Source organism: Cydia pomonella, chromosome 17, assembly GCF_033807575.1.
Source record: "Cydia pomonella isolate Wapato2018A chromosome 17, ilCydPomo1, whole genome shotgun sequence".
Lineage (NCBI taxonomy): Eukaryota > Metazoa > Arthropoda > Insecta > Lepidoptera > Tortricidae > Cydia > Cydia pomonella.
This window is the reverse complement of record NC_084719.1, coordinates 8,152,569-8,171,278: the sequence shown is the minus strand read 5'-3', so window position 1 is coordinate 8,171,278 and position 18,710 is coordinate 8,152,569. Positions and strand designations below refer to the sequence as shown.

At 39.3% G+C, this 18,710-nt stretch overlaps 1 protein-coding gene across 1 annotated transcript in view; it reads left to right on the top strand.

Moving 5' to 3' along the window:
• The window catches only part of LOC133527227 (RNA-binding protein MEX3B), a 67,425-nt gene extending 50,412 nt beyond the window's left edge, over positions 1 to 17,013 (top strand). Inside the window, exon 2 of the mRNA XM_061864140.1 lies at positions 14,697 to 17,013. Coding sequence (XP_061720124.1) covers positions 14,697 to 15,583 — 887 coding nt within the window. The 3' untranslated portion in view covers positions 15,584 to 17,013. The remainder of the gene's footprint in view (positions 1 to 14,696) is intronic.
• The last annotated feature ends 1,697 nt before the right edge of the window (positions 17,014 to 18,710 follow it).

Genomic DNA, 18,710 nt, shown 5'->3' with positions numbered 1-18,710 from the left:
GTAATTTAAACTCAAAAAAGGCACCTGGCATTGACAAAATAAGAATAAAAGATATTAAATACATTAGGAAGCAATTGTGTCCCATTCTGGCTAAATTCATCAATTTGTGTGTGATAAAAAGCGTTTATCCAGAAAACCTGAAAAAATCTTATATAAGACCAATTTATAAAAATGGAAATCATTTGGATTATACAAACTACAGGCCTATCGCAATCCTGTCAGTAATTAATAAAATTGTCGAGAAGGTGGTTGTCGGACAAGTATCAGGTTTTCTGGAGAAACATAACATACTCACGGACTCGCAGCACGGGTTCAGGAAAGGTAGAAGTACGGGGTCGGCTCTGGCACAATTTTCAGATGAAATCAATAGCCGCCTAAACGAAGGTAAACAGGTACTTGCGCTTTTTATTGACTACAAAAAGGCATTTGATACCCTGGACCATGAAGTGCTTCTGCAGGCGATGCGAGAATGTGGCATTGACGGCCCCGTCAATGACTGGTTCCGCAGCTACCTGGCGGGCAGGACCATACGCACGAGCATCGCCGGCACCACGGGCGCGGAGTGTGACGTCACGCTCGGGGTGCCGACCGGCTCGGTGTATGGCCCTGTCGGCTACGTGATGCTGGTCAACAGCGTTGTAAACGTTATAAAGAAATGCAAGGTATACATGTATGCGGACGATATGTGCCTACTATATTCGCATGCAGATATATCGGAAGCTCACAGGTGTATTCAAAGCGACTTTGACGAGATTACTAAATGGGCCCACGATAATGGAATAATTATAAACATATCAAAAACGAAAAGTATGCACATATATTCCCCATACAACCGCAGAGCTAAGTCGGTCAATTATAACGAGGTAGGTGTGATAGGACACGGATACGATTGCCTGCACAACCGAAAGGATAACAAATGCAACTGTGAACCGCTAGAATACGTAAACACTTATAAGTATCTAGGTATGCATATTGATCACAACTTTAATTGGAAAACACACATCAATGTGGTTTGTTCAAAATTACGCTCAGTAATGGGCAAAATGTACTACTTACATAAATTAATTAGTAAAAAAACTATGCTTGTAGTATATTATGCACTAGCGGAATCAGTGATATGTTATGGACTTAATGTATATGGCAGAACCTTCCAAACGTATATTGAGGAAATTAAAAAGCTACAGATACGATCACTCAAATACTTATTGGACAGCAAAACTAAAAATAATCTGAAAGGCGTCTATGAAAAACTTTATAAAATGTATAAAATACTACCTGTGACTCAAAGAGTACAATATTTGATAGCTATAGATAATTACTATAATAATAAATATAAAGTGTTTAAGAAAAGCAGATATAGAACAAAGAATATTAGAATAAGGAAATATGTACAACATTTTGTCAAAAACTATTATGGTAGAAGAACAGATAAATTTTTGGTCCCAAAAATATATAATGATATAGAATGTTTAAGAGAGGAAAATAAATATAGCATAATGGAAGTAAAGAACAAATTAAAAAAAATACTTTTAGATAATTTACCTTGACCTCAGCTACCGTGTATTATTATTATTATTAGACTTGTTGTTTTTGCATAGTCTATCTTCTTGTAAAATTATGTACTTGTATAATTTAGGGCATGTAAGCATAGAATGATAGCAACTTAATCCCTTAACGTGTCATAAAAAAATATAGTTTTAAATTTGAACTCAAATAGCTGTCAATAGAGTAGAAGATTATATCAGCCATATACGAGTATATAGGTTGCATATGCGGTAAGGGGTTAAGTACGGTACCTTTTTAGGTGCATAAAAATGTAAAAAATGAGCGCTGTCTCGCCAACAAACCGCATAAGCAGTTTGGCGAGTAACTTTAAAATTGATTATGTATATGTGCCTTTGAAAAATAAATGAAAAAAAAAAAAAAAAAAAACGTAAATCAGTTCCATAGGTACCTTTTGCTTTGTCGTTTATTTAGGTCGTCAAACCCTTGTTGGGCTATGATAAATTAGCTGAGCGCCAAAAGGCGGCCGTTGAACGTGGCTGACTTCAGTTCGATCAACCCCGTGCTCCCCCCGCACCCCCCGTGCCTTTAAGACGTATCATCAATCATTCTACGCATCTCGCGGCCGCAGCGTATTCAAGAATGAGATTTATTGTCGTTGTAGTAAAGTTGTTTTTGAATCACGCGGCGGGCGTGACTTGAGCCTATTCGGAGTGGGTTTTATTGCTCGGCGGCCTACCTCTTGCTACCTCTGCACCCCCGGTGTTATGTAAGGCGGGTGCAATGGCCGACGCTTTTCCTGCGCGCTTGATTTCCTCAACCTTAATTCTAGGCACTTTGCTTAAAATATGTTGATGATTCACGTTTCGTTGCCTTTATAGCGCTTGTATAAATTCTTTGCAATGATTCAGAGCATTTGTTACTTTAAACTAGCTCGTTTGTCGGGCTTGACCTTTTTCAGGCTTTATCAGCTGAGCTAGGTAAGTAGTACGGCTTATAAATGTGATTAAAATTCAGTAAAAAAGAGTTCTCTTTAAAAAAAATAGTTTTAACCTGTTTCAATCACATTGTTAGTCCTCTTATTGACTTAACGCCCTACAAAATATGCTATTTTGTTTAGCACTCCATTGAAACATATACAGGTAAAGGTCGTAACAGGTATAAAACCATCTTATCTACAATTAAATAATGTTACAAGCAAAAATTTTATCTAATAATTCACACAGTCGAAGCTCGGCCGCAGCTTCCCCATCGCAATGCCAAAATAATATGTAATCGATTTAGCGTAAATAGGAATATAACATTTTCAATCATATCAGCCAACATTAAAATACAGCCTATGCGTAATCAGCGTTAGAACAATTAGCGCGGAATGTGGGTTAAATTCGCAGGGGCTGCCAATGCACCGGGCCCGGGGTCGTTGGCCGCTATCGATCGGGGGTGCGACAAGGCACGCGCCCCTGCGGCGCCGCCCCGCGCCCCGCGCCCCGCGCCAAGCGGGAAACTACCGCATGCGACATTTCGGGAAAACTTTTAAGATTTTCGTTGAGACTTGATTAGATTCGGAATACAGAGGTTTTTTGTGTTTAAACTAATTATTTCATGAAAAAACACTTATTTTTACTTACGTAGAATAGTGTTCATTTGTGGGAATGTTTTTAAGATATTCGTTGAGACATTGCAATCTATTCAAATAACGTCAAAATTTAAATTGTTTCACATCAAACGTGCTTGATGTAATTATTTTAATTCAAAACAATGTGAGATTTTGGGATAACTGAGGTTTTGGGTGACGCTGGTGCAATCGATTCAGACAACGGGAGAAACTTCAAAAGTAAAATTATAAAAATAAAATATTCCGTGAAGGAGATGCTATACGTTACAGTCAATCCTAGGGTTGCCACCTTTTTTCTACAAAAAAATAGTATTTTTGTAAAAATATTGAAAACAATATAGTATTTACTGGGAAGATGACACACAAGAAGTAGGACACCAATTTGAGGCGAGTTGCGGCGTTTAAAAATCCAAGTCGCATTTATGTTGCGATATAGGTGACATTTGTATACCCCTTTCTTTAGTGCCGATAACATAGTATTTTTCGTACTATATTGTTTTTGTGCAATATATAGTACAATTTACTACTACGATACTATATTTAAATTGTTATACGGGTGGCACGAGCAATTTTTTAGCGGTAAAGCTACTTAATTGACTTAAAAATACCCCAACGCTAAACATTAAACTAAAAAATAAGCTTAAAAACAAAACGCAATTATAGCACTGAATAATCGATACCATTCAGTAGGCATGACGTCACGGTAAGCCGCGACGTTCAGGGGTAGGTTACTCACTAACCCAAGTGATTCGGTAGCTACTATCAATCTAGTCTGACGACAGGAACTTGGAGTTTGAATCCACGACATAGAAAACGTAACTACGTAGAAGGTATACCCTCTGCGGTTCAGTAGTCAGAGTCGTTGGACGCGCTGGCGTAGCGCCAAATCGCTATGACGAAAACGCTTCCTGTCTCATGAACTATTAATCACGAGACAAAAATCAGAAAAACATAGTAAGGCGAAGATGAAAATCATTCCCGGGCATTATGATATAGCATTGTATAGGGAACAGCTGTAGAGTAGGGCGGGTAAGGGTGCGGTTGGCGACCCCTGGCGTGTTGTAATGACAACTCCTGATTTATATGCCTGTCCGGTGATTTTGCTGTTATTTTGATGTTCTTAATAGTAAGGTATGTTAAGACGATTTTGAACTACATTTTCTCTTTCGGGTACGACATCTCAGTTTACACGTTTTACTGCACCTATAAAAAGTTGTACTGCCTTAAGGGCTATGGATTTTTTGGAATCGTAAATTTCAATCTCAAGTATGCATCAAACGTAACTAAATGGATGAACGCAAACAATTCGTTTGATACAGTGTAAATGGAGAGAGTTTATAAACAAAACAGCCTAATTTCCGTCGAGAAGCATGACTTCAATTTGTGTTGCGAGTATTGATTTGTGGAGAGGTAAGTACAGTCGGCAACAAAAGTAGCGGGTCAGACAGCGTCAAAAGTATCTACGATTACCTATCATACTCTACCACAGGGATCACCAATTAGTTTTTTCAGGAAAAAAAAAATAGGTGTGACCCCTGCTCTAGCAGGTCACCGAAAAGAGATAAGTTTATATGTCTCTGTATGTAGAACAGACTTTTTCATATTAAATGAAAACTGTACAACTCCGGCAAGACTCGAACTTGCGACCAATGGAACACCGGTCCCATGGCGGCTACCAACTGAGCTACGGAGGCTTACCAGATGTGTGCAAGTTTACATTGCTTCCCTTAATGCTTAATTAGACGCGGGTGGCGTATATTTATTCCATTGATATAAAATTTTGAAGTATTGCTCGCAGACGTACAACACTATAGTTCGTGTCATCCACGATGACGCGCAGATTTATCAAATCTAACCTTTAATAACATGACATTACGGCAAATACTTTTGAACGCGAACTGTAGATATATAAATATGTATCTATTTGAAAAAGAAGCGCTGGTGGCCTAGCGGTAGTGCGACTTGCAATCCGGACGTCGCGGGTTCAAACCTCGACTCGTACCAATGAGTTTTCGGAACTTATGTACGAAATTGTATCTTTTGATATTTACCAGTCGCTTTTCGGTGAATGAAAAGATCATGATTAAACCGGACTAATCCCAACAAGGCCTAGTTTACCCTCTGGGTTGGAAGGTCAGGTGGCAGTCGCTTTCGTAAAATCTAGTGCTTACGCCAAATCTTGGGATTAGTTGTCAAGCGGACCCCAGGCTTCCATGAGCCGTGGCAAAATGCCGGGACAACGCGAGCAATTTTCAAATCTATTTGAAAAAGTATTCCAGGGTAGTAGATACTTTTGGCGCCTTGTTTTATTCGCTAATTTTGATCCTGAGTGTACTTTTATATTATAACCGTTCAAGTTAAAGCATGTTTAGGGCTATAAATAATACAAGTGAATTTATACATGTATGTACATGTAGGTGTGTTCGCGTCATCCATTAGCTTGTCAAACTTTTGCCAGTCTCTCGTTCGTGCGATATAGCAGATAAAATCGTTATAAAAAAATGCAAAACTTGACAAAAAATACACAGACGAGGGATTTAAACATTGTAGACATTATTTTCTGTAAAATAGCAGGTTTGTGCTGAATATGTCATAGCATAGTATAATATTAAATGATAAATCTAAAGTGCCCAAACAATAATTCTTCTACTTACAACATTTCCACTGAAACTGTAAAACAAAAACCAAAATTATTAATACAAACGGATAAAAGCTTATCCTAGTGTTTATACAAGTTGTTAGGTTACCAATCATTTGTAGTGATATACGACATGATCTTATGAAAGCTCTAGCAAGTACACTACCGTTATCTAGTTTGCGTCGGGAACAACGACATCTTTGGATTAGTTCTAACAACAAACCAAACGCCTAGCATAGAGAAATTCAATAAAATAGAGCGACCAACCTAGCTGCCTAATGTTTTTCCTTCGTCTAAAACGCTCCCCTAGAGATCTATTCTTCCTGCGAAAAAATCAAATATGTATTGTATCGCTAACTTCCTTCCCGCTCACACTTAGCGTGAAAGAAAGCGATAGATTCAGAATAGAGCCGTGTCATAGCTCTGTCCTCATTAATCAGAGTGCGAGCGAGACAACTTCATTATTTAGATGTCTTCGCTTTTCCGGGCTGTGTTTCAGTTTGCTTTTCAAATTGAACTATGGGGCCATTCTCTCTTGGCCTCGTAGAAGCAGCTTGTAATTTCAACCAATTTCAAATTGGAACAGAGTTGCTTTTCTCTCGTTTCGTTTGATTTCAAGTTTTCGTTTGTACCGAATTCAACTGTCACTTTTTGGGCCTTAGGAGATTAAGATAGATATGATATCATTCAGGTGATCGTGTCATTCACGAAGACGCATGCCTTGAGTCGTAATGTCATGGTATTAAGGTTAGATTTGACAAATTGGCGCGTCATCGTGAATGACACGAACTATACACTGTGCTTGATGTAATTTCATTTGATATAATAATATGATTGGCATACTTAGTGTAATATCTCCACAAAATTAAAAGGTTACCATAATATATCTGAAATAGATTAGATTTGCAATATGACCTAAATTAGAACGAAAATATGTTTATGGCCGCATAACATATCAAAAAGAGTGTTTATCGAAAATTGTATACTGTTTGACTTTTTCATGTTGTGCGTCTCGCTCATAACACGTGGGACAAAATTGATATCAAGTTGGTATCACATTGATAAAATCGGAATACGCTTCCTATGATCATGATTGACCTATATTTTGAGTGAGGGATAAAATGCTTTAAGGGCTTTTATATCGTCCCCTTTCGCTAAAACAGATCAATTTTACCTTTGTGTAAACATACTTTCTATAAAGTTAATATCTAGGGAGGAAAATTGGTACTACGTTTGCATGGTGAAGCAGTCATCCCCTTTCCTCTTAACGCTTCTAACATATTTGTATATCTATTTATTTGGTGCGGCCTTTAGTCTAAAATTATATCGACGTGTGAAATACACACAGTGCACAGATATTTGTTCCGGAGTAAAAGATGTGTCTTATGTATTTAATTTTAAGTATTTATAAATATTTATATATTATATACATATATCGTTGTTAATGTACCCACAACACAAGCCTTATAGAGCCTACTGTGGAACTTAGTCAATTTGTGTAATAATAATAATGTCCTATAATATTTATTTATTGAAATGTAATTAGAATCTTTTTATTTGCTTTTAACTTTTCGTCTATGTGGTGGTCTAAAATCTTAGGTTTAAACCTTCAGTTGTATACTTAACTAATTATAACATATAGAGCGAAAAAAAGGTCAGCATCCTTATAAAAACACACACGAAAGGTCCTTATGCACAAGGACCTGTCCATCAGAGAAGGGTTCTTATGCTCCATGTGCCTAGGACCACACATGCTCCATGTGGACACAAGCATAAGGACGCTTCTCTGATGAAAAGCCATATATTTTTAAAATGATTCTTAAAAACACTTGCAAAATTGAGACAACTTCAGATAAAACAGTATCTCGGTAACAGCATTGTTGGTACGGTTAAGGAATTTAATTAGTACCGTTTCGAACCTTGTCACAGTGACAATAGTATGAGGTCCCTAGCGACTTTCATATTGATTGTCACTGTGGCAAAGTACGAAATGGTATTGAAATTAAAATCTTTGACTGAAAACAATTCTATAAAGTTTGTTCTCAACGACCTGAAAACAGCCGTTCTCCGTTTGTTGCTACTCTTTCTCTTTATGCCGCCCTGGTGTTTACATTTCTGATATACATTTTTTTTTTCGCTGTTTATTTCAATAATTTTATATAAAAATGAGTGTAATAGCTTGCTTGTTTTTTCATATAAAGTCTTAACATTTTGTAGGGACCGCGGAAAAGCGTATTAACCGTGAATATATGAAAATTAGTTGCTGGGAAGTCACAGCGGCACGATACCGATCTGCCGTATCGTATCGCGATCAGTTCTTACAAGCATTGTCCGAATCGGGCCGATAGGCATATACACCAAGCTACGTACAAAAGGAATCAGCAGTTCGTAGAGCTTTCATACATCGCGACAGACCGAAAAGGCTTAAGCGTGTATAGATATCATGGCGTTTGTGCCCTTTCAACAACCTGTTGGTGCGCGCACTGACCCGGTTGCTACGCCGTAGCATGGTGCACTGCCCGCGTAGACGCGTAGCAATGCTCTACGGTTTATGCACTAGTTTTATGCCTGTTTTGTACTTTACCTAGTTCTATCTTTTATTTTCTCATTACTTTGCTTGCGAATATTTTTACGACCGTTAGTTTATGATATATTTTTCAAAATGCATTGCCATACATATTTATTTTTCTGTATTGTAGCTTGATAAATTGAAGCTGTTTAACGTAGGGGCCCATCCGAGGCGGTTGAAAGTATTGCCAAGTTGTTTAAGATGCTAATTCCTGCGAACGTAGCCTGCTGGCCGTGAGCCAACTCTTATCGTGTACTGTTCTCCTGGTACCACGGGCTTTGCGTTGCGACTAAATTCTTTGTTTAAGGCTTAATATAACAGAAAATACAGTTATTTTAAAATAACAAAAGACACCAAATTAACATTTACCCTACTCGAGCTTTTTTAACGTTTCACTATTTCTTATAGAAAAATATTCTTTTTTATCTGTTAGTTAAGATTAATTCTCCTATTTATTCACGTCTGCGTTATTAATTTTCAGAAAAATCTAGACTTCTCTTTTTCGCCTAATTGCACCCATCCATTTAGCTCTTCTAGCATCAAAACCGTCACCATTTCATTATCTGCACGAGCTATTGATGTTTGAAAACCTTACTATTAATCATCCTAAACGATTGTGCCCTCGCATTTTTCACGAAAACAGCCCCATTTCACTTACAGCCTTACTTAGGACCTAAAATAACTCTGCAGTCTAGTTTCCATCACCCAAAAATCGACTTTAGCCCGCGCGCAGAGAGTTGAAATCAGGTCGGAGGTCATCCGGGGTTAATGTCCGGGTTCAACGCCCTGAGCGAACTACCCCCGGCGATAGCACCTGATGGTCACGTGTTACGGAAATCCATTCAATATGCGAGGTTATGAACGTTCAGATTTGCGTCATAGCTAAACGTCAGCTGACTTACTTATTAATATTACAAGAGAGGACGTTACGTAGATTAATAGAGTTATTCCAATATACGCAGTAAAAAAAATAGGGCAATTTGCCACATCGACCTAATTCCAGTTTAGTAAGGTTGTATTGCAGGTACAGGACAACAGGACATTATATACAATATGTATAGAGTTATATATAAATACTCATATATGTGCTTAGAAAATATCCAAAGCACAGGAACAAAATATTTGTGATTAACACGCAAATAAATGCCCTTAGCATTCGAACCCGGGACCAAGCTTCATAGGCAGAGGCACGACCGATTAGTCTAGGAGGCCAACATTTAATTAGGTACCTTCCATTTATGAAACTAGATAATTTTTTGTGATTTTTGCAATTTATCTCTTATAGAGATTTGGTCTCATATAGACATTTATACTTACAAAACATATAACACTCCTTTCGGTAGTTGGGTAAAAAAATTATCCACTCTATTATTTTGCTGAGCACTTAAAACGAAAAACGGCACTATCGGCTTCATTTCTAACTTTATCTTCACCCTGGTCGAGCTGTTTCCAAGAAAAACTGGCTTTATTTATTTATTTAGCTTCTAGCTAAGGCTGACTTCGTATCACCTTCGCCTTTCGTGGAACTCTTTTGATCGCGGAAGCATTTGAAACTAAATATTCGCATTTAATAAGCTTCTGTATAACTTTTCCATGATATAAATTGGTTTATTAGTAGGAAATAATAGTTTTCTATGGTAGTAGTAGCAAAGTATTACTTATACAAAAACACGTGTACAAAGGCGAGCTTATCCCTTTTGACTATCTGTGGCATATAGGTACGTGTAAAGAGCAAATATTTGTCTGGTGGCTATGTGGGTATTTCTATATTTTAGGATAATAATAATAATAATACTGAGCAGGGGCCGCAGGACTCTCACCTCTGGCTTGCCTTTACCGGCCGTCCAGAGTGGGGTGTCAGAGCTATATGCTGGCAGGGTGGAAGTGAAATATGCATAAGACGCGAGTTGGCACAGTGGCTGCTTACAGCCACTGGGTAGAAAGCGGCGCACACCTCTCCACACCCTGAGCCGCTCACGCAATGTTGTCCCCTTGTCGCTCCGTGCGAGCGGCCGTTTGCAACTCAACCCAATAGCCCGGTTTATTTTTGTACCCTTTTTTCCTACACTAACCGGGGTTTGTCCTTGGATGCACTGCTATAGTGTGAACAGGGATAATCGTCGGTTGGTGTCACGTTACATTAAAAGTAAATTGTCCTATTACAAGGGGACTCTACGTGTTGGCTTCGGCCCCACGCACGCCTTCCAAATGTCCGGGACCCCATGGTCCCGAGAATTTGTAAAAGACAGACAATAATACTATTAAGCAGGACTTTTTGAAATTAAGCATGTTAGGTAGCCTTAATTTTGACTAGTTTTTTTGGATAAGTTAAAACAATATTTTCTGTATTTATTTCATCTAATGCAATAACATAATTCGGACCAAGAGCTTACAATCCCCATACATAAAAGGCATCAGTAAAAGTTCGGAACACTCACAAAATTAGGTCGAATCGGGCCTCATACAGACATAATCGCCTATGTCGTAACATCATAATATTGCGACGTCACCAGCTGTCAAACAGAGCGAGACAGCATTATTTACATCGTCGACGTACCCGCGTGGGCGATGTTGCCGCTCCGCGCGCCGCGTGGCCGGGGGGGAGGATGGGGAACATTGGTACTTCGTCTTACCGCGGGTTGCTTTGGTGCCTGATTGATTTCTAGTTAGACGTGAATTGTGTACAAAATATGAAACAGTATTAAAAAGCTATTTTGTATAGATTTATGTAGAAAATATTATATTTCTATCTTCTTTTCGCGTTTTTTTTTAATAACCCGTTCGCATACTTCGCTTGGGATAGGTAACTTTACATATATGCTGTCAAACTGAAATATTCGCTAACGTCTGCCTAACTTACTTTCTATACATCTCACTCGCACTAATGTGCCAGTACGAGCGCTACAGTAAGTAAGTTACGCAGACGATATAGCGAATATTTTCGTATCAAACTGGTCGTAGTCGTATAGGTATCCCATAGTGGTAAAAATAGAATACAGTACCCCTAGTGTAAATAAATTCGATTTCGAAACGTGACGTACGCGTTTGCGTTTAGTCTCATTTTGTATTGGATTTAGAAAGATCGCGCCAAGCGGGATGTTTTGGAAACTCAAAATCCTATACAAAATGAGACTTAACGCAAACGCGTTCGTCACGTTATGATGTCGATCAAATTTACACTAGGGGTACTGGTCCCATTTTAGTTTAGTTAAGTACAGACAGTAAAACTAAATATTAGCTCAGCACCCCAAGAATACATATTTAGATATTTGTATGCGAGGGTGCTAAGCTAAAAATTTTGCTGACTGTACCCTATTTTACAAACAATACAAAAAAATCTAAGCAATAGCAAACTATATGAATTAATTATCAAAGAAGCTTTTGAAGGAATGACGGATTTCATTTAGGTACATAGTTCATGCGGTTATTATTTGTCAGCCCGAAACGCTTATTTTATTGTATATGAGTCACCCGTTACTTAATTATAATTAGAACATCAATAACACATGTACTTTTCCAGGGAGTATCTACAGTGTAGGGTTACCATACGTCAGGATTCCCATGACATGTCAGAATTTTCGGTCTTTGTCAGGGGGAGCTTGGCGAGTGTCTGGGTCTTTTTTTATTATTTTAGAAATACCAACTAATTACTAGAAGCTAGCCAAATGTTTGGAGTATAGCTATAGCATATTATGGTAGCGAAGTAAGGGGCTAAAGGGCCAATTGGGACATTTTTGGAAAAGTGACCGTCCAAGAAATATGACTATTCTAGAACGGTCTTCAATTTTTCATATACAGGGTTTATTCATCGTTAACGAGCGAGATAAATCTTCATGCAAAACTTAGCACTTTAACTATCAGTTAAGCTTAATTGAAGATTGTGAAACGAAAAGAATGACTTTATTCGTCAGATAAGTGGCAAGTAGCTTATTCAGGACTTTACTTGGACATTGTGAAATAGGCTCTAAATGTCCGAACTTTATGGTTAATTTATTGTGATTAAATAAATTTCTATGGATTTTCTTTTTTCATATGACAACCCATACTGTAGGGTATTCCAAATACGAACGCATCAACTCTTAAACACCAACCTTAACTGTTCTGCGATTCCTCACATCTATTGCCAGTATTGAGGTCACGATACAGCGGTTCCATTCGACAGGACCTTAAGATGCAATTCGAGGCACAAGCGCATCAATGGCTCCAAGAAACAGCTTTAAATGCTGCTAAATACCACACGGATAAACATGAATCGTGGTCAAGATACACCGGTCCTGGTCTAAGTCAGTATAACCCAGATGACTGTTCTGAAGGAACCTTAAAAACCAGCCTTAACCGCGCTCTCCGATCCCACACAGTTATTAAATATACCCAGGTCACGACATCCTGGTTTTATTCGTATAATAGATAAAGTTGTATAGGAGAGACGACGACCGTTCGTGAACTTGAGCCTTACAGGGTTGTTCGGAAGACTGCCGTAGCCTCGAGACGGAAGACAACTGAATGTTAGGACTTTGATCGTTTTACACATATTTTAACGTTTACATACATTATCTTTTTCCCACAGGAGTTAGGCCATAGGTTTCACTACGGTTCTATAATACCTGGTTACGTTATTAGCGACATTTTTTTTTGTTTCGTACCAAAAATTAAGGAACCCTTATGGTGCGACTCCGTCTGTTTGGCTGTCACGCCTAGGGTGACCGGATCTGATTTCCGGTTTTACGGGACAACTGCATTGAAGATACGGGATTCGAGGTTAAAATACGGGACAGACCGTTTTTTATTAAAAATCAACATTCATTTTTTTATTACTAAAATTTGGCATAATCATTTAAATAAACCTAGGTATACAATTACTAAATTTCTAAATGAAAGACGTTAAAAAACAATATTAAATATTATAAAACACAACAATTTTTATATATCTGGAAAAGGAAATGTGAAATAATCAAACTATGTAGGTATTTTTATCATAAATGCCATTGAATCATAAAATTACGGGATAATGTTGTGTGTCCCGTATTGGTTTCGCCAAATTACAAGACAATGAAAAAATTGTGCTCAAATAGGTACGGGACAGCTCGCAAAATACGGGACATCTGGTCACCCTAACTGACACCGCTAAATATCTCGTAAACTACAAAAGCTACCGATTTGTCAATTCAAAATTTAGAATAGTCATAAACAAGGCCCACGTTTAAAGTAATCATTGCAGCTCAAAATAAACTCAGAAAATCTTTTTAAAAACGAAACCTCGTTTAAGTTATCGTGTATGACTATGCTATTCATAATAGGTTGAATTCGTGGTGGCATTGTAGCCTTCATGTCTGGCCTTGGCATGCGACCCTCAAAATTACGACCATTTCATACAAATCTGAATCTTAGAAGAAAAAAGTTACAAGTACTTTATATTCAAGTGCGGCATTATTTGTTTAGGAATTCCACGTCTCATGATGTATTCAAATCGTCTGTTTTTGAATACAATGTAGTCTAAAAACGGAACTAGACGTATATTGTGATAAATTTGAAGTTTTTTTATGCTCCCGATTTTAAGGTGGGATTAATAAGTGAGTGAATAACGGTTTATATCGAGCAATAGGCTTAGAACGCGTGCAACGCGATAGTATCTCGTGCCCAGATAACCTGCCTGTCTTTTTGCAACAAGTAATTTTAAAACTTAACTTTCTTTGTAACAACTTTTCTCTAATTTCCTTGTATCAAACTTTTTTACGGCAAAATAAAACGAAAGATAACAAATATTTTGAAACCATGAAAACTCCTTAGGGAATACTGCGTAAGGCACATGGAGAATTTATGCAAATTCCTCGGGTCAAGTTTATGTGGTCGCATCTTGGATGCTGCGCTACGTTGCCACGCTTTTGCCGCAGTGGGGGCGCGACAGAGACGGCGATACGACAGGTGCTATTTTACTTAGATTAGCGGGAATGAACACGTGAATATGTATGTGGTTAGGGCAGTGGGTCTGTGCCGACTAGATGAAGTAAAAATAGTTGCTTTCTTTTATTCGCAAAAGGAATATGGAAGGTAAAGGATCTAGTGGTCGGTAGGCGCGCTGCTATTAAATCTATAAGTGGCTTGGTAAAAAATGCTGTCATATTTCATATGTGTATCATTGAAATTTTGGACACTTTCATGTTGCCAACAGAGCAAGTAGGGGAACGATAACGAAGCCATTAATGTTATGAGCAAGTCGAGTCCACATAATATTGTTTAAAATCAGTCACATAAAAAATCACCGCCGCAAAATTCTTAAATTATTTTTTATAAAAGCCCTGTACCCGTAAATAGTTCCGGCGCCCACTCAACTAGAATAACGTGGCATTAACGTTTGATCTCCATTGTTCCAGGCTGCAAAATAAAAGCGCTGCGAGCGAAGACCAACACGTACATCAAGACACCGGTGCGCGGAGAGGAGCCCGTGTTCGTGGTCACGGGGCGCAAGGAGGACGTCGCGCGCGCCAAGCGCGAGATCCTCTCCGCCGCCGAGCACTTCTCGCAGATCCGCGCCTCGCGCAAGTGTGGCGCCGCACCACCGCCACCCGCCGGTGCGCCCGGACATGTCACCGCGCAGGTGCGCGTGCCCTACCGCGTCGTCGGCCTCGTCGTCGGCCCCAAAGGCGCTACCATCAAGCGCATCCAGCACACGACGCACACTTACATCGTCACACCATCCCGCGAGCGCGAGCCCGTGTTCGAGGTCACCGGCCTCCCTGAGAGCGTTGAGGCCGCCCGCAAGGAAATAGAAGCCCACATCGCCCTTCGCACCGGTGCCGCTGGCGGCCCCGCTGGCACCACGCCCGCTACCGATAGTGAGCCCCTCGCGCAGCTGTACCGCGCCGGCCTCGCCTCGCTGCTGCCCCGCCCCGATCAGGAAGCCGCCTTCTCATCCGCGGGCTCCTGCTCATCCGGCGGCTCGTCGGCGCGGCTCGGCGACCTGCTCGGCATCTGGTCGTCGACGGAGCGCGACGAGGGCCTCGGCGAGTCGCCGTCGTTCGAATCGCCGGGCGGTGGCGGCGCGGCGGGCGTGTGGGCGTGGGGCGGCACGCGGCCGTCGCCGGCGGCGTCACCGGTGCGCGCTTGCGCCGTATGCGGCGAGCGCGGCGTGGCGGCGGCGCTGGTGCCGTGCGGACACAACCTGTTCTGCCTGGAGTGCGCGCAGCGGCTGGCGGCGGGCGGCGCGCCGTGCCCCGCCTGCTCGGCGCCCGCGCACCAGGCGATCCGCATCCTCTCGTAGACTGCTACCTCGGTAGTTGCACTGACGCGGGCGCGGAGACGGGGGCTACCGCCCGACACCGGTGGTTTTATCGAGCACGTTTTTGTAATAGGGATCGATCTTTTTTACTTAAAAATCGTTATAAAAATATTAAAAAAATAAAAATCGCGTAATCGAAATCCTGGTGCCAAAAGTCGGCGCCTCGCCGGCACGGCCCGTCCGCCGCGCCGAACCTACCTATCGTAAGTCGGCAGAGTTATTCACGATATATTTTCTTATTATGAACGTTTTTTATTAAGGCCGCAGCTGAGCGCTGGCGGCCGCAGAGAGAGCGAAGTACGTTACGATAGAATTTCGAAAAAAAAACATAAAATTTAAAAAAAGTTGTATAATTATTATTATTGATAGCGTAAATGAGAAATCGAAAATTTATAAAGCTTACCTAACGTAATAGCGTAAAGTATTAAGATATAATAATATATTAGGCGATACGGGCGGCGCGGGGAGCCGGGTGGCCTGTTGACTGTTCAGAGTCTAGGAGTAGGCAATAGGCGCGAGCCCTAGCTAATGTTTGTTGGTAGTGCCCGGAGGGGCGGGGTAGACTAAAGCGCCGCCGCGCGCTCCCCGGCGCGCCATGCTCATACTATTTTTGACTATACGATTATTCGCTTAAATGATATTATACATACGTACTACACACTATGATTATGATAATATTAATATAATGTTTGTTTTAAGTGTGTTTTAATGTTTAGATTTTTATTGTAATGTTTTTATGAATGATTTTTATCTGTATGATTATTATTATTGATTATTATTTTATGTGTTGACGATGTTTTTTTGTGATTATGAGAGCCCGCTATGCGGGCCGAGGCTGCATGTTCGTTTAGTGGTTATAGTATATATATATCGAGTAATAAAATTATAGTAATAAAATAATAAAGAAATAATACGACTCATTCATTATTATAACTATTGTAGTCCGTAGCACGAACATTGACTAACCATTACCTATTGATAACTTATTAAGTATTATTATTACATTATTGAATAAATTTAAAGAATGCATAATTATATTTCATAGGAATCATTATTCTGTATAATCTAGTTAATGTAACTATAATAAATATGTTTGTATATGTACGTGAGGGCGTTGTTTTGTTCCGGGGGAGGGGTTTATGGATGGATATTTTTTTATTTTTTTACCGTTATAAGTTTTTGACTTACTCATGTAAAGATACGCGAGATTTAAAATACTGCCTATTAGATTATATTTTAAAAATAATGTTGTGTAAACCTCCCCCCCGCGTGTAGATCCAGTGATTTCGATAATTTTATTTTCATAATAAAATGGGTAGAACGCTTTAGGTTCAAATAACGTTGTGAAAATTTGTGAAATTTTGTAGACTACATATCTTATTATAAATCTAAATATAAACTATAACTTTCCACCTGAATCTTTCATTTGAACCTCCTTGCACTGTGCTGACTTTTTGACAACCAAACTGTCCAACATCTGTCAATCGTCGTGCGCCAAATCAAGCCAAATGAAAATAACAGACTGCTTTCGAAAAGTCAGTTCGCTGCAGTACCTCGAGTATGTCTCATTTGCTCTATGGAACTGTCCGATCTGTAAGAATAGTTTACATTACTATTATATAACTTATGTTTAAATAGTACATTACGATACAAGTGCGAAAAATAGGAAATTCGCAACGAGTGGCGATAAATTAAAACACGACCGAAGGGAGTGTTTTAAACGACACGAGTTGCGAATTACCTATTCGCACATGTATCGTACAACGTTTTACAGTACATATGGCCCTTTAAATGTTCGACACAGTAACGTAATATGCTAATTTTCGCATTAGTGCGGTAAAGTAGCACCATATGTACTGTAAAAGTTATTATTTAGTTTAAAAGTACCAGTTCCATGAAACAACTGGGAATAATAGGAACAACTATACGAAAAAATGAAGCAAAATCTGTTTTAAAAAACGAGGAAGCAATTTAATGCATAAAAAATGAGCAAAATTTTTGATCTAAGTACTTTAGAAAAACTAAAACCCAGTGGCTTATTCAGATAGAAATAACAGGTTGAGTTTGATATGGATATGATCTGTCAGTGTCAAGTTTCATTTCTTCAACCAGAAAAATCACTCGACACTGACAGATAGTAATAGGTATTCTTTATTTAAGACTGAAAGGAAAATGTTCTCTCTAAAATAGGTACTTGTTGAAAACCTCAAAGAAATTTCATTCATTAATTTCAGGAAAACTATATTTAGAATAATTCTTGCGGAAACAACAAAGTAAAACGTAAAACAACAAGTATCTCGTCTGATCTATATCTTCGGCAAGAAAAGATTGAAAGCCGGAACTCAATTCAGATTTAACGACTAGTTACTATTTATTATTTTGATACGACCTTGAGGATCGCTCACGCTGATTGGTGCATGTGAAAAAATTGAACTTTCGCGAGATGTCGTCATCACCAACAAGATCGACAAGGCGACATGTCAAAATTGACGTTTATTTCGATTCCACTGCGATCCCATACGATCTATCTACGATATTTCTAACGTCAAAGTGACATTGGCTGCCCGAAACGAGCTACTTCTGTCAATTATACGACATACAAACGATATCTAAATGAGAACTTATCGTTATCGTATCTTATTCTTCGATTCGGGCCGCCAGTTTTCTAAGATGTTAGTGATGCAGGAAAACCATTCGACTTTCGTTGCTAACTCACCTACGTTAGAAGTGCTACGTGCGTAGCGGCGCTACGGCGCGTCTAACGTGCAATCTATTTGCATTCTATCGCTTCACCGTAGACGCGCTACGGAGTGCATATTCTACAGGCTCTACGGCTGGCAAGCAAGGAAATAACTACGTAAGTATGTATAAGCGAATCGGGGCAAGTAAAGTAAGTATTAAAAAGTATGATGAGTATTACAAGTCGAAAGCAAGTAAGTATTAAAAAGTACGTACGTATAATGTTTATGTATTACAAGTTGAAAACAAGTAATTATTCAAAAGTTCTTACTATACAACGTGTTCCAAATATCACAATGAATTGAGAGATAATAATTAGCACTACCATGTTACCTAAAGAATACAAGTATAAACTCTCAGAAGCTTCAAT